The sequence below is a fragment of the Nylanderia fulva genome, unplaced genomic scaffold, assembly GCF_048542155.1.
Source record: "Nylanderia fulva isolate GAGA-0341 unplaced genomic scaffold, ASM4854215v1 Scaffold24, whole genome shotgun sequence".
Classification (NCBI taxonomy): domain Eukaryota; kingdom Metazoa; phylum Arthropoda; class Insecta; order Hymenoptera; family Formicidae; genus Nylanderia; species Nylanderia fulva.
This window is the reverse complement of record NW_028190304.1, coordinates 1,114,636-1,132,354: the sequence shown is the minus strand read 5'-3', so window position 1 is coordinate 1,132,354 and position 17,719 is coordinate 1,114,636. Positions and strand designations below refer to the sequence as shown.

At 33.0% G+C, this 17,719-nt stretch overlaps 1 protein-coding gene and 1 pseudogene across 3 annotated transcripts in view; one reads left to right on the top strand and one right to left on the bottom strand.

Annotated features, from left to right (window-relative positions):
* Positions 1–3,215: 3,215 nt before the first annotated feature.
* LOC114934200 (potassium voltage-gated channel protein Shaw-like) lies at positions 3,216–6,574 on the bottom strand (annotated as a pseudogene).
* A 2,284-nt stretch (positions 6,575–8,858) lies between these two features.
* The window catches only part of LOC114934211 (beta-1-syntrophin), a 37,433-nt gene continuing 28,572 nt past the window's right edge, over positions 8,859–17,719 (top strand). For all 3 annotated transcript variants that reach the window (XM_029306848.2, XM_085483303.1, XM_029306847.2), the window contains exons 1-2: positions 8,859–9,479; positions 14,314–14,756. In XM_029306848.2, the coding sequence (XP_029162681.1) occupies positions 9,300–9,479; positions 14,314–14,756 (623 nt within the window). In that variant the 5' untranslated portion in view covers positions 8,859–9,299. The remainder of the gene's footprint in view (positions 9,480–14,313; positions 14,757–17,719) is intronic.

Sequence of the window (17,719 nt, the reverse complement as noted above, 5' to 3'; positions counted from 1 at the left end):
GTCAATATTGGTCAAATATTAAATGATGTAATAGAAGAATGGCACATAAATTCACCTGATTTTAAGAGATAATGCATCTAACATGATTGTTGGAACTGGAATGTACTTTTAAAAATAAAAAGTTTGAAATAAGTTTACGTTGAAGATGTATTTCTTTTAAGCAACTGATATTGATTCGAAATTATCGATATTCATTTTTGCATCAACTTTATTCACGATCTTATTAAGATCGTAGCTAACATACCTATTTAATTTATAGCATATTTTATTTGTGTATTTAACATAGTTTTTTTTATTTTCGTTATTATTATCAAGTATTTGAAAGAATGTATATTTAGAATTGTGAAAGAAACAACAAAAGTCGATTAATATATCGAGTGAATGAAAAATATAAATGTTTAGCATATAAATATTTACACTCGCGATTATTCTTTATATATATATATATATATATATATATATATATATATATCAAAAGGATAATCATGAGTGTAAATATTTATATGCTAAACATTTATATTTTTAGATATATATATATATATATATATATATATATATATGTGTATATACGTACACGTGAGTTTGAAATTGTCACGATTAATTTTCGTGGCTACACAAGTCATCGTTATTGCTTTGGATGTTGTGCCAAGCAGCTTGAAGTGCAAAAGATATTTTATAGTACTTGAATTTATGGCTTGAAGTGGAGAGCAAAGAGGAAGGAAGTATTAAAAAGAAGAATGAGGCGACGACAGGTTGATTGATAAATCTAAAAAGTTGCACATACACGAAAATTAAACGTAAGATAAATTTTGTCTTAATTAATTAAAAGTATAGAATTAAAAAAAATATCACAAGAGCATGATATATTCAATACAGCTAGTCTAAATTAAATATATATATTTTTTTAATCCATTTAAATTTGCTATCCCCGATAATAGTGATGTTCATTCTCGAAAAAGTATTTTACAATTTTGCATAAACTTTATTCACAATTTTATTAATGTTAAGGCAATATATCTAATTTATAACATTTTATTTTTATATGTGCTTAAATATACAGTTTTTTATATTCAGCGACAAATATCGATAGTATCAAATTTGATCGACTTGTATACTTTTAATTAATATACGCAAATCTGAATAAGCTTCTCTCTAAAAAAGAAAACTAGGTAATGGAATTGATATTTCATTGTTTATATTTTATATGAACGATATAAACGTATTTAAAAATCTTTCTTACGTAAAATTGAAAAAAAAGAATCGATCGCTCTTTATTGAATTACGAACATTGTAAGGTTTATCTCTGCGAAATTTATGATCACCCGATCCTCTTGTATCATTTAATATATCGATTTATGTCTCTGAAATTAACCATTTCTCTCCGTTTCTCCCCGAAGTCTCATTCACGATTGAAATCGTGCGATTTTAAAGTTCGCGCGTTTTAATTTTGAATTCGACGAGGCTATGTAAAGAGGTATTTTTCTTTTAGGTCACGCAATCATCCTTCTTTTTACTGTCGTTTTTTCTTCGATCTGACATATCGCACGAGATTGCGATTTTTCACTGCGAAACGATCAAAACCCGTGGGGGAAAAATCGGAGTTACCTCTGTCGTTCTGCACTTTTTATAGCTCATAAAACACCTGTCTTCATCTCCTTTATACTCTCTCTCTCTTTCCCTGTAATCCGTCCTTTCTCATCTCTCTACTTTAGACCTTGGCTATATAAATGAGTGAAAGAGGGATGCCTTTCCCGATAGAGAGTAAGAAAAATAATGATCGATTTTTAAGACTCTCTTCAATTTACGTTAAAAATGATTTTATATCGATCATGCACATATTCCGTTGACTTGCGAAAATGCTCTCCATTTTTCATGCTTTTGTACACAATTCTGTGTTCTACAAGAATCGGAAGAGTATATTATCAAATTTCTTCATTTTTCTTTAGTAGAATTTTTTATCATTTTTATATCAGCTCATAAATCAAATTTATTTCTTTTTTATATTCATTCTTATTAAAATAGATATAAAATCAGAAAAATAAAAAATAAGCTCATCAAAATATTTTCTTAATAAAAATCAATGTCATAAAGTTAGTAGATTAAAAGCATATTATATATAACAAGAGTTTATCTAAAGGATTTCCATTTGTCCGAAATTAAAATCCACTTAAACAGAAGTGGTATTTATTGTACAGGATATGATGATTTCCCTAGATGAAACTATTAGGCGGTCAAAAAGGAATGTATAATGAAGAAAAAATTAAAATTTATTTAAATAGAAATGATATTTAATTATGCAAACTATAGAACACTCATTTTTTTCTGGTCTCCCTCTCTTTCTATAATTATTCTATTTAAATAGATAAATGAGACTATTATAGGCAACCAAAAAGTTGCAGCTGCTCCGAAAAATCAGGATGGCAAGGCATGTTGAAATTTCGACCGGAGCCGCGTCCGGAAAAATAAAAAGGAAAAGAAATGTAAAGAGTGTCGGATGCTACAAGCAACGTCCCGCGTTACCGAGTATTGTGCATATGGGTTGCAAAGTACATGTGTCCCGAGGCCCGAGTGGGCCACCCCTCGAGTGGGGTCGTTTCTACTCTCGAGCGAATTTCTCCACCGGTCGATGGCTTACGCTTGCGCGCTGACGCCTCCACAGGAACAAGCCTTTGCCTCTCTCTCTCTCTCTCTCTCTCCCTCTTTCTGTGTGTACCGAATTATACCCTGCGAGAACAACCCTGACACTTTTCCATTAGCCGCGCTTCAGAGTCGAAGAGGATTAACGTTCGATAACCCGGAGATAATGCCGATCATCCGCGGATACTATATTTCCCGAGACGTCGTCCTCCTTTGTTTGCTCAGAACTTGGCGTCGACAGGGACACGCGCGGAAACTGTTTGCTCAATTTTTTTCGCATACTTATAAAAGGATTAGATTGACTTATGCATAAACATTATTTAATAATATATAATTTTTTACTAATTTATTATTTTAATAATATATATATTAAATATATAATACCTAATATGTAATTGAGACAAAAAGGGAACGAAAAGATGGCGATTTTTCGTCTCGATTTATTTTTATTTCATTTCTTTTTTTAATCACATCTATAGGTATATGATATATATATGTAGACATTATCGACATGTCGACCACTAAATTATTACAGCAAATTGTAATCAAATGTAAGATAATTATTCTTTATTGACATTTTAATATTTATTCTCTGACGTTATCGTAAAAGTATCAGAAACCATTGTATCAGGAGACGTAAGTGGCATTTTGTTCTCCAATGTTCCTGCCGAAGACGCATTTGTTGATTGATTATATCGTTTCCACTTGACTGAAATTCCTATTCGATGCGGAGAAAGTACGCGTTTTCCAATGTCGCAATTGCCTTTGTACGTATTTCTGGCAAGTTTATGCGTGCGCTTGGCTATAATAAATGTCGATTAAAATGATATAAAAATTCAAATGGGAGACACGATCAATTATAAATTATAATTAAATAAATATTCTTTAATATATTGTTTTCTTATAATTTATAATCAATGTACGTCTTTTTATAATAAAATAAATACTAAAATTTTATATAGGACGATTGACGTCAAAAAATGTGTGTGTGTACATAAATATTGTAACATATTATTTCTAATCCGACGCTTAATCGAGATGTCAAACTCGCTAGAGACTTGAAAGTTGAGCTCGTCAAAAGTTGGTGATCCTCGACGTGGATTTAACTTTGACACGACGGCCTCGTTCGTCTCGGAGTAACAGGTAAAATCTGCTTCGCTGTTTCGGCAACTTGACACGTGCCTGAAAACTTGCAATTAATTATCTTTTTGTCCAAAACTTTGCTATCGAGCTCGAATTAAATGGCTTACGTGCGAGATTAAACATTTATAGGGTAGAGAAATTGATAAGCCGGCCTTGTTAGATACAGCGCGTGTACCTGAGTATATGTGAATAAAACATGGAGAAGTTGCTGACCAGAACCGGAAGAGAGGAGAGAACCGGTTTCGGTCGTAGTGAGCAACTTCTCTATGTTCCGATAGTTAAAATCATGGTAACCCAGGCCCACCATGCACAAGCAAATCCCAACAACGATTTTGACAGCATAAACCATGTGGTATGCTGTCAAAATTGTTGGGATTTTCCCGAAAAATCGCGACAGAAAACCCTCACAATTTTTTGTATTATTAAATTAAATTCGATCTCTCTCTCTCTCTCTCTCTCTCTCTCTCTCTCTTTGTGGTCTTCCAAGATCTTTTCATCAATTAGTCCGGTGGAATCACAGATCTTTTTTTTAAAACTTTATTTTTTATTTCTGCAGCAAATCTATGTTTACACGCGATCCGCATAAGAAAAAAAGTCGACGTCGAATTGGGCTCCGCAATATTTTTTTCAAACCGAGAATTACGCTTTCAGAAGACTCCGTCGTAAAAGTTTTCTACCATCTTTTACCAGAACTGTGCTCTTATAAAACATTTAATTTTTTTATATCTCCCGTGAAAGCCAAAGGCTAGAAGAATGTACCTGTCGGCTTTCTTGTTCTTTGCGAGTCTATTATAATATAGAATAACAGACTGACAAAGAGCACTCAGAGATTCCTAGGACAAGGAAGAAGACTAGTAGTGCCAGCTCTCTGGCGGACGCATTAAAGGTGTGGATAAGTATCCTGAGTCCTCAGCTTGAATAGCCGCAGGACACGCGCTATCGACAGGAGGTCCAAGCGAAGGTTCGGTTCGGCCAGGAACTCGGTGTAGAAGCTCATCGTCGCTACTAGATCGATCGCATTGACAGGCAACACGGTAAAACGCCTTAGGCTGGAGGCAGGTAAGCCTCAGCCTGAAGCGTTTCGCTGTATCGCTTGTCAATTAAGTTACAACTTCATCATCCTAATGTAGGATAATTTTGGTTTATTAATTAGGGATAGTTGGCATTACGTTCAAGGAGATAGCAAATTTTCATCCTTCCGTCAATGCAGGATTTTCACCTTTCCATCAATATATGAATACCTGGGTACCAATTGGTGTTTTCGACACATTGCACTGTGACCATTTTTTTATAGCAGCTGATGAGCCATTAAACATTCTTTCCCGTTTTATATTGGAGAAAAGAATTGCTTTGGGTACCTGGGTATCCAAGTTCATTAACAGAAGGGTTAAAAAATCGTACTAGGCAACGGAGCACTTTTTTTACAATAAACCAATCGTTGCAAGCGTGTTCCAGGTAAACAAATGTTCGATGGGGACCAATCTGGGAACTGGAGGAAACAACTTGAACAGTGGTATTGTTCCAATAAGTTTTCTTCAGTTCTTTAAGATCGTTCTCTTCAGCAAAGGCATATGCAATAGAACCGACAGGTAGATGAAGAATATGGACGCTCAAGCTATGCATTTGGTTGTTGACAAAGTGTCTCCGCGATACGCCTCCTCGAAACCGAAAGCACGCGCGATTTCCTTCGTCGGAGAGTTTCTTCTTGCCCTCGATGTCGAGGGTGCGCCTTGCGTGTCTTGGTGAGTGCTATACGTGCTCCAGCAGCGCGGTTCTACCTGCAGAAAGTCAACTTAATTAAGGAACTATTAAATTACTCCGTGAGAGCAATGTAATCGATTTATGCGAATCAGTTATGCCGACTCATAGATCACACAAAGCGCACCAACTTCGAAATGTGAATAAAAAAGTAGGATAGATACGAAATGTATTTTATTTAAAGAACTTCTTTAATTTGACATTTAATAACAAATGTGTCTGGTATTTAATATTTATCAGTAAATGGCGTCTTCTTATCATCTTTTAAATTTACGCATGAAAATACATACTCTTCATTATTTGACACCTTTGTTGAACTTTGACTCTCTTGAAAGAAAATGATACTAATTACTTTTGACATTTAAAGAAACGGAGTATTAAATTAAAATTGCAATCGCTTGTAATTTACAATACAAACCCTCGAATTAATTAATATTTTCATGTAAATTTAATTTTTCCTCTCTGTTTCTTATTAAAATAACAAAAATATAATTAGCATTAGTTTCTCAAAGAAGTCAGTGAAGGTATATTTGAAATAATTGACACAAAAATTATTTATTAAAATATAATATAAAATATTATTATCTAAATAAATATAAATATAAATATATATAATATTTATATTTTTATTGTTATTCTATATTATTTGTTAGCTTTTTCAATAAATGTATATAATTTTAAATTGCTAATTAATTATCGTCTGGATAAGAAAGATATCAGATCAAATCTGGTTCGAATCAAGACCCCAAAACTTGAATTTCTCCTCGAAAAGAGAACAGCATACATCTGTTGGATAATGTAACTTTCCCGTGCGATAATAATTAAGCACCTGAGCAAAAGCATCCGGATGTCTGTCGTAAAAGTATTCATTCAGTACCGGGTCGTAATTCACTAACGCCTCCGTCAAATGTGACAATCTGGTATCCGGGATTTTTTTCAACGTCGCTTTATACGTCTCGTGTCAAACGCCACCCACATTCAGTGTCACCTGATCGTTCCATTTATCGTCCTTCATTCTTTTTTCTCGTTCTTTTTTTCTCTTAGAACATATGTGCAAAATAATACATTCGTTATACAAAAAATATTTTAAAAAATCTGAATATTTATATTTATATATAATTCTTTTTTTATACATTTTTTATTGATTTATATTTTATATCGAATTATGTTCATTTTACACTTATATGATTTATACGCAAAAAGAAAGGAATAAAAAGGGATACCGAACATCTCTGGAAGATTTTAGAGTTTCAGCAATTTTTTCAGCTGGTGCCGAATTATGGCTTACATGACTCATGTGCAAACATACTTCGTAACATTATTTCCGTTTCTAAAATATTTTGGAAGAATATTACGGGAAATGATGTCATTGATCGACCTAAATTAGATGATTCGAAAAGATATACGTTTTTCTTAGTAAAACAGATTCAGCATCAGTTTTTTGGAACTAGTTTCATATTTCTTAATAATAATCATAATTAAAAGTTTTATTAATATGATATTTATAAATCATTTTTTAAATCTTATACATATTTAGACAAAATATATAATTCGTATCAAAAATATTTATTTGCAACTTAAATATATTATAATTTGACTTTAATAAACTAATTTTTGTTTTAATAAGCAATTTACACATTTATAATGATGAAATTTCCAAAAGTATATTAATATCTCATTATAATAAAAATTTGTCGATATCTGTGAGATCTGCACCGACTCAGAGATGCAGATTTGTCATTCATGCGACCTCTCTACATCAGCTGAAGAACTACGTATACCGGGTGCTTCAAAAATATTTACGTAATCAATTTATAGTTATAAATATACAATAAAAAATGTATAATGAAATAAAAAATATGAAACATAAAACAGAATAATACAATTACCATTATTGATACCAAAAATTACCACAAACTTTCGAATCATAATCAAAAACAGTATCATTATAAATTGTGCAAAAAGCTTGTGTAAGATTTTTTAAATTGAATAAATAATGTTAAATTAAAATCAATGTAATGCATAAATATAGCGAAATAAAAAATGCAAATGCTGCAATATATTTCTAAAAAATAAAAAAAATTTTTTTAAATTAACTTCACCAAAAAAAAAAAAAAATAATGAGAAATTCAACTATATCCGATTAAGATGTACCTACGTTGATCGAAAATACCTCATCGCTTTACGGGGTAGTTCGGGTTCCGTAATAAAGAGGGTGACGGCGAAAGGACACGCAGGAGCTCCATCTGGACTCCAGCCGGACACTCTTTCTCTCCCTCTCGTACTCTTCGTAGGCGTATTTCCGCGCGCATGTACTTTACCGCGAAACGTGGGCGTCGCAGCTTTAAGGACGGCGCCCGTCTATGACGTCATATTTGTTTCATTTTCCGCCGTGCCAACATACGTCCGGCTTGTCTTTTCAATATCGCAACTGTGTCATGTCGTTTATCTCTCCCTCTCTCTCTCTCTCTCTCTTTCACCACCTTCTTACTCATCCCCTCCCTCCACCCCTTTTCCACCCCCGTCCTCCTCATTCACTCTCGCGCCGCGACGTGCCAGTTATACCAGTAATGTTTAACATGTCGCGCTTTTTTATCTTCCCTCTCAGCTAATGCCATTGTCCCGCATACGTAGGAACACGTGTTCCCGGCGGAACAATTCTCATGTTCATTTCCTGATTTATCTTTCGACAATCTTACTACAGACCGATCCGGGATGCGAGTTTATTTATCACCTGGACGCTTTTTCAGAAATTATAGATGCCAGAGATTAGAGGACCCGTATACAAGAGTATAGGGTGCGATAAATCAAGCAAGAATAGACGTTTGTTCTACATCCACAGTGTCAGATCATTTAAAAATATATATTCATATTTTTACAAAATTTAACAAAGATAACACTTTCCTTGATCCAAGACGCAGATATAAATAACAGTACAAAATTTCATTTAGCCGATCATCTATATAATTTAATCCAGCAAACAGTAAAATTAGTGATCAATTATCCGCGAGAGGATCCAGATCATCCCCTACGTGGACCCTTTCGGTAGAAATAATCTCGAAGAAACTATATTTTCCGACTCATCCACTTCTCACCCCCTGTCGATATTATAAAACGCGTACAAATATCACGATATATATTTATATACACAACGAGAGAAGGAGAAAATGTTCAACAAATTCTCGTCATCGTCATCATCATCCCTCTCTCCCACGTTTCCACTCCCTCCATTCATCCCCCTCGAGTCCACCCTCTCTCGCTCACGCACCCTCTCTCGGTCGACTCGCCGAGAGAAGGGCTCGTCATCCCTCGGTCGAGGACCACCGAGACGCGTCGCTCCGGTCGCTCCGGTTCGCGTCTGCCAACGTCGCGTCGCGGTGCAGCCCGTCGTCGTCGCTCGCCGTCGAGTGAATCCGCGTCGGATCCAGGGAGTCCGCGAGAGACAGTGACAGCTGTCATCCTCATCATCATCATCATCATCATCATCATCCGCCGTGGTCTCGCGAGTGTCACTTGCGAGACAGGAGAGACACCGTCTCCTCGGAAGGATGGCGACACCGACATGAGGGTGTCAGGCTCGCGACGAGATAGTCTACGAGGAGGCTGGCTGGCTCGCGGCTCGCCCTCTCGGTGATCTCCCGTTGCTGCTGCTCGAGAGAGGAAGAGTAGAGATCGGGAAGGATACGGATCGATAGGCCAGCTGGTGGCCGCACATTTTCTTCGCTCTCGCGGTCCCCATTCCCTGGGGGTGCGGCCCCAGGATGGTGAAGGCGCCCAACGTTGGTCCCGCCGGCGGCACGCCGGCCATCAGACGGATCCATCCCGGCCCGGAGATCGCCATGAATCCCAGGAACCTGCCCACGGCGTCGGCGAGCATGCCGCCCGCCATGCGAGGAGATGCCGACGGCGTCGACAGAACGACGCCCGTTTTTCACCCCCAGGTATAGACGTGTTTACGTTCCGGGCGATATTGCTCCCTTGTTTCGAAACGCTTTTTTCGCGGTTTTTTTTATTAGACGCTGATCTGTTCGTTTTCAGTCGATCTTTCGACTGAATTATACCGTTTCGTTCGATTTTATTTTATTTTTAGATCTTTTTATGTTCAATTAACAGAATTATAAATTTAAAGTGTAAGACAGGCAATAAGAGCCAATCGCGGAAGACAGTGCGTTATCCCAACGAAATTAAATTTTTTTGTTAGAATTGAATATCTGTGCACAAGGCATCAAATTTTACTTGGTCACGGCCAAGATTTTAAAATATGAAATAATCTCATATATTTGAGATTTAATTTCGGAAATAAATAAATAAATGCAAGAAATGCAAAATTATATTTTGGTGAAATTTTAGCTAAGTTAAGAAATTTCCTTTTCAGCGCACAAAGACGAAATGTATAATAAAAACGATAAATATGTAAAATATATAATATAATAAACATAATAAATATTAATATAATGAATTAATATAATAAACAAATATAAAAGAATATGATACTTAATAAATGTAACAAGTGTAATAATGGAGAATAAATGACGGAAAATAGAGACTTGTCGAAGGATTAATAAAATTCGTGCGTGATTTATGATTTATATCTGCAAAGGTGACTAGATTTTATTCCTTGTGCAACGACTTTGTAATATAACGTTGTGTTAATTTAAAAGCGTAGCTTTATGCCTGCAGCAGATAATACTTTAATACTATTATCACATATGTCGCGTTAAACGCTATCGTGTAAAGACCTCGCTTTACATATGCACATTTTCATGTAGCACTAATCCGTTCGTATCTTAAAAAGCTATAGCTGTTAAGATTCATTAATTTGCGCGCCGCTATCAGATCCTGTTACCGATAATTAAATTCGATCATAATTAAAGTGTTTGACGTTTCTCATTAACGGATAAGTATATTTATTCGAATTCGTAGCCACTTTTTCATTCTCCGTATAATTAATGTAATCAAATTTTTGGAAGAGCAACTCTTTTCAGAAGAATTTTTTTATTTATACTAATAATCTCTATTTCTTCTTCTCCTGTTATTCATTTCTACACACATATTTAATGTATATTAATATTATATTAAAAATATACTTTTATATATTATATAAAAAAGATATATTAAAAAAATATGTTTTAATATTTTAATATCTATATATATACATTAAAGATATATTTTAATATATCGTAATATACGTAAATAAAATATAAATAATATAGGAGAAGGCGAAATAGACTGTACATATTTTCTTGAAAAATTATTTTTATATATTTTATAAACTTGATAAGAGTTTTTATACATTTATTCGCACATGTGCAAAAAAAAAGATCGGTCGCGATTTTGTTTGCACCGCGACTTTAATTGAAAAATATATGAACGTTGCGAGCATTGAGATGACGAGGGTAATATTATTCCGATCATCCTTTGAGAGAACGAGGACGTTGCTCGCGCTTGAAAATCCGTTTCCTGCGATCGAATGTAGGTCAGTCCTCTCCTAGAGAGAAATGTCGTTCGCTCTCTCGAAGGAGATGGAAGAACGGAACGCGTTTTCATTTTCCTCGTCTTCGTCTTGTCGCTCCTTCTTTCTCTCTCTCTCTCTTCGACAACGACGAACAATAATCTAAACGAATCTCATCACCGGAAACTGATAATACGATAACGATTAGGCGACTACAATGACTCCGCAGGGCCGAAGATAGCGGAACTCCATGTTTAGCAAGGAATAATGCAAGAACGGTAATGAAGTCCGGGAAATTACAGAAGTTTAATGCAGCGTCTATTGCGATTTCCGATAACGATGGCGAGGCACAATGAGTTCGTATATAGCTATGGAACTTTGATGAATGAAGCAGTTTGCATCGTACCCTCGATCAAACAGCGATACGGTTTTTAAACGTCCCGCGGAATAAGGCAATAACTTCTTCGCGCTTTCCTCTTTCTTTCTACACGGAAGACCGAAGTTATCATATATTTTTTTTTTTTTATATCGAGTCGGAAGAGTTGCTTTGAGTTTTTTTCGCGCTACATTTCTTTTCTTTTTCTTTTTTCTTTTTTTTTATTTTTTTACAAGCAGTTTGCCGCAAGAGTTTGAAATATCGAAAAGAAATATTTTTCTAGCTGAGATCTTTTCTTTCAAATATCGAAAATGATGTCGATAATTGATATCTTTTGTGTACAATCTAAAAGAGCGAAGTTATTATATTTTATCGTTCGTGATATACTTTGAAAGAGAAGCTCTTTAAGTTTTTCGCGCTACATATATTTTTTTCTGATAGTTTGCTGCAAATTCGATATTGAAAAGAAATATTTTGATTCGGCTGAGATTTTTCCAATATTGAACATAATGTCGATAATACGATAGTTTACGATAATTTTGCTCTATTTAGAATTTTTTCACGCCTAAAACCCTTAATAATTTTCTTATCTTCTCAATTTTATTACCTCGGATATGAATAGCTTCTCTCATCGCGGATATAGTCAAAATTCTTCTGCTATTTTTCATCTGCACTTTCAATTCAACGTCTATTTTGATACTTTCAGTAATTAAATTACTCTCTTTGAAACTAAATACATTTAATCTTTACCTTTGTCAAAAGCCCTCTTTTAAACTTCCATTTGGAAAGTTGTTTATTTACTCTCCATTCGAAGCATGAAAGAGCTCGAGTCCTATCAATTAAATTATTATTGAAATAAAATTAATTATGTATTATTAAATAATAAATATTAAAACTAATAACATAAATGTAAAAAGTTATTTAATATTAAAATCTTCAAGAATTCATAAACAATTAAATTATTTGTATTAATTACTAATACTAAAATATTAATTATTAATGATATTCAATAATAAAATAAATTTGAAAAATTATTTAACAAATATTGAAATCTTCGCCCAAAAATTAAGATTGATAAAGAGAGGAGCAAATATTCGGGGATATAGCGCATAATTTTTTTTATTTCAGTTTTCCGCGCGAGATTATTCAAAGAGTGCAATCGTCCAAATATCATCCATATCGTAAATTGCACGGCAATCCGTTTCACAAGAGAGTATCCATTTCTCATATCACATAAATCATTCAAATCGCATATCAATCAAGGTGTCACTCCCGGAACCTAGTTTCCTGTGGCGCGTTTCCGGAAATATATATATATGCACTCATCATGGACGTCTGCAGGATTTTTTTTTCAGGAGGAGGTATAATTTAATTTTTTAATTTTTTATTCTTATTTCTTTTAAATTTTATTTTTTTTGTTATTTTTATTCTTTTATATTAAATATGCAAATAAATTCCAGTGTTTATGCTGATGCTTAATTTTTTTACTAATTCCAAGGAGAATGCAGATGCCTTTTTGCCCTCCTCTACCCTCTCACTCATACACACATTATATTTTTTTCAGTGTAGTTATTTATTTTTTTATTTAAAATTTATTTATTCATGTATAATTTATGTGTATGCATATATATAATTTAGTTACGTATTAATTAATTTTTATATTATATATAATGTGTTGGATTATTACATGGAAAATATGTTTTTATATATTCGTCTTTCAGCATCTTACTCTGTGTCTTTTACCGATATTAGTATATAATTATAATTATATACATAATTATAGAATCGATTATCGAAATAGACCCGAGATTGAAGCTTCTCAGAATCAGCTGATTGCAGCTAATTTAATTATTTATTTATTTCTAATTTATTTATTCATGTCTAATTTATGTGTATGCATATATAATTTATCTACGTATTTATCAATTAATTTTTATATCATACAATTTGTTAAATTGTTATACAAAAAATATATTCTTATATATTCGCAGCATCTTATTCTGCGTCTTTTACTGATATTAATATATAATTATAATTATATACATAATTATCGAATCGATTATCGAAATAGACCCGAGATTGAAGCTTCTCAGAATCAGCTGATTGCAGCTAATTTAATTATTTATTTATTTCTAATTTCTTTATTCATGTCTAATTTATGTGTATGCATATATAATTTATCTACGTATTTATCAATTAATTTTTATATCATACAATTTGTTAAATTGTTATACAAAAAATATATTCTTATATATTCGCAGCATCTTATTCTGCGTCTTTTACTGATATTAATATATAATTATAATTATATACATAATTATCGAATCGTTTATCGAAATAGACCCGAGATTGAATTGTCAGAATCAGCTGATTGCAGCTAATTTAATTATTTATTCATTTCTAATTTCTTTATTCATGTCTAATTTATGTATATGCATATATAATTTATCTACGTATTTATCAATTAATTTTTATATCATACAATTTGTTAAATTGTTATACAAAAAATATATTTTTATATATTCGCAGCATCTTATTCTCCGTCTTTTACTGATATTAATATATAATTATAATTATATACATAATTATCGAATCGTTTATCGAAATAGACCCGAGATTGAATTGTCAGAATCAGCTGATTGCAGCTAATTTAATTATTTATTTATTTCTAATTTGTTATACAAAAAATATATTCTTATATATTCGCAGCATCTTATTCTGCATCTTTTACTGATATTAATATATAATTATAATTATATACATAATTATCGAATCGTTTATCGAAATAGACCCGAGATTGAATTGTCAGAATCAGCTGATTGCAGCTAATTTAATTATTTATTTATTTCTAATTTATACAAAAAATATATTCTTATATATTCGCAGCATCTTATTCTCCGTCTTTTGCTGGAATTAGTACATAGTTATAATTCTATCCGCGACACAGGTGGACGTCTCCACGCAGGTGGACCTCCACGGCGGCTACGGGGTTCCCGGCAGCCTGGACTCCTGGGATCGTCGGGCGACCCCGTTGTACTCGCGGGAGGACATCAAGGAGCAGTACTGCATCACCAGCCGGCAGCTGGACGCGGTCGAGAAGTCCGGGGGCGGCTTTTTCGGCTGCCTCTCGACCAGGGGCCCGTCGCCCTGCAGCTCCACCAGGAACTCCATCCTCTCGGCGTGCGTGCGTAGCGTCCCCAGCGACGAGAACCTCTGCGACGCGCCCTATCCTCGCAGGCCCCTCCAGATCATGTATCGTCAGCCTTACTCGACCTACTCCCGCGACCGACTCCTGGCGCGATACGATTTCGAGGACGAGACCGACTGGATCGAGAGTTCCTACTTCCGCCGAAGGCCGAGGTCCTTCTGCACCGTGCCCGACCCGAAGAGGTGAGTCAGGATCAGTCTCTGTCGATTATCTAAAGATTGAAGCTTCTAATTGGAAGAATCAGCTGATTCTAGTCTAATCTACGCTACACAAAATTTATTGAATTCGAACAAGTATTTATTTCAATATTGCCAAATAAAAATTATAATTTGTCTCAAATAAATGATTTATTTTTATTTGACAGCATTAAAACAAATATTTATTAATTTAATTATTTTTTTTTTATTTATTCATGTATAATTTATGTGTATGTATATATAATTTAGTTATGTATTAATTAATTTTTATATTATATATAATCTGATAGATTGTTACATGAAAAATATGTTCTTATATATTCGTCTTTTAGAATCTTATTCTGCGTATTAGCTTTTCTGATATTAGTATATAATTATAATTATATACATAATTATCGAATCGATTATCAAAATAGATCCGAGATTGAAGCTTTTTAGAATCAGCTAATTGCAGCTAATTTAATTATTTATAATTTATTTATTTATGTATAATTTATGTGTATACATATATAATTTATTTATGTATTTATTAATTAATTTTTATATTATATAATTTGTTAAATTGTTATATAAAAAATATATTCTTATATATTCGTCTTTCAGCATCTTATTCTGCGTCTTTATATTTATTTGTTTCGAAAAGGATTTTCTTATAACATATAAATATTTTTTCACATCAAATCAATATTATTAGTTTCAAATAAATTATTTATAAAGCAGTATTAAAATGAATATTTATTCAAATTCAAAAAAAAAAAAATTTAATTGCATATTCTTCATATAACGATCTCACAAAATACATAATATAAAAATAAATTATACACAATAAAAAAATCTCACGAGGACAATTTTATAGATACATCGCAGTATCTGCGTGTACAATTCTTTCATATATAAAAGTATTTTTCTCGTTCGTACGTGAATTGACAATTATTAATGAATAGACACATTTTTGAAAAATATTTTTCGTAAACACTAGCTCGATTATTTTGTTAATAATGGCGGCAAACTGCAATAAACACAATATATATTGCGCATGCATCGACACGTGCAAAGGGCAATATTTGGCTGCTCGGTTATCTGGAGTAGTCGAGTTCCTCAGATATTTGGGGCAAATTACTCCGGCGGGACGCGTTTAGAATGTATGTATCTACTGATCGATTTATTGGTAAGGACTTTGGGAACGTAATTGATGGAAAGGCGTGTCGCGTCGTTAAGACGAGCGTGCAAACGGAAAGGCAATGAAATTGGTATTTAAGAACGAGGCGACCTTCAAGCATCGCTCTCTCGTTTTCTGATCAAATAAAAAATATTTAAAGAACATTTAGAGAAATTTTGGAATACCTATTTCAGAAGCATAAGACGTTGTACACAGTTGAAAAATAAATGAAAAGAAAAATAATGAATTTTTGGCAAAAAGGATAGATGCGCAATTTTCAGCGAATAGAAATTGCTTAAAAAATCTAGCCGTTCTCTCTTGCATCGAGAAAGAGAGAGAATGAACATCCTATGCGCGGTTTTAGATAGACCTTATATAAAAACAATATTTATATAGCACACGATGTTCCATCGACTGTTACGTGTAAAGCCTTCCGTGGTCTCCCCGGAGTGTAGCATGCACACCTAAGGGGTTGGGTTTATTTCTGATTAGCATGAGTGCCGCAACGCTCCTTTATCAGCTTTTTAAGGTCAACGGAAAGCGGTCAATTAAAAAATTATGGTTGCGCGCAAAATCGCGGAATATATGTGCAGAAGAAAGGCAAATAAAATAGATTTTAGTACGACGGTATAAATATAGACACCTTTTGTGTTCGTCAGCGATGTTATATATTACATTTATTTCCCTTTTTATCAGTTTATTTTATTCATTTATTTTCCATGATTGTTTCCGTGCGTATGTGTGTATGTGTGTGTGTGTTTCCTGATAAAGATTAACCTACACAGATCACGCAATGACGTCTAAAATATTCTGACCATTAATGCATACGCGATACACATATGTCCGCGTTTGAGGGTCATCTATTTCTCGATAGAATGACATAATGTCATTCCGTTTCCTGCGATAGGATCCGTAACACGTGTAATCGAGTTATATTTGCAACAGTGTCTATGCACACGACTATTATCTTTTGACAATGTACCTTCTATCTAATTTATGTTACTTTTATTATTAACGACAGAATATAATCAATTATGATTGATTAAAATAATCTTTGATTATACGTGAATTATATTAATTTGGTCATTTTAATAAAGGTAATTTTCATGATATTTGCCTTTTTAACGGTTTAAATTAATAATACAATTTCTATATTAAGTCATACTTTCAGAAATAATTATCTCCAATTTTGCTAATATCCATCGATTACGTCGAATCAATCATAAAATAATTATGAAATATAGTTCAATGCTGTAACTTGATTAAATACGTCTTTTTTTAACAGCTTAAATCAATAATACAATTTTTTCTTTATATCAAGTTACACTTTCAGAAATAATTGTCTCCAATTTTGCTGATAGTAATCGATTGCATCAAATCAATCAATTATATAGTTTAATGGCATATTGTAATTTCTTTAATTACGTGATTTCGCAAAGATATACTCGGGTAAATACATGATTTAAGATCATAATAATTTTTAATTATACATGAATTTACATTTTAATTATACATTAATTTGAAATAACTTTAATTAGGGTCTTAACATTTTCTTTCTTAACAGTTTTAAATTAATAATACAATTTTTGTATGTCAAGTCATATTTACAGAAATAATTATCTCCAATTTCGCTAATATGACTTGACTACGTCAAATCATTCATTATAGGTCAATTATAAAATAGGCAATTATAAAACATTTCTCAATGATATACTGTAATTTAATTGAATATGCGTGGTTTTCTTTCCCTGCGAAAATACTCTTGGGGTACAATTTTTTAATTGATTAA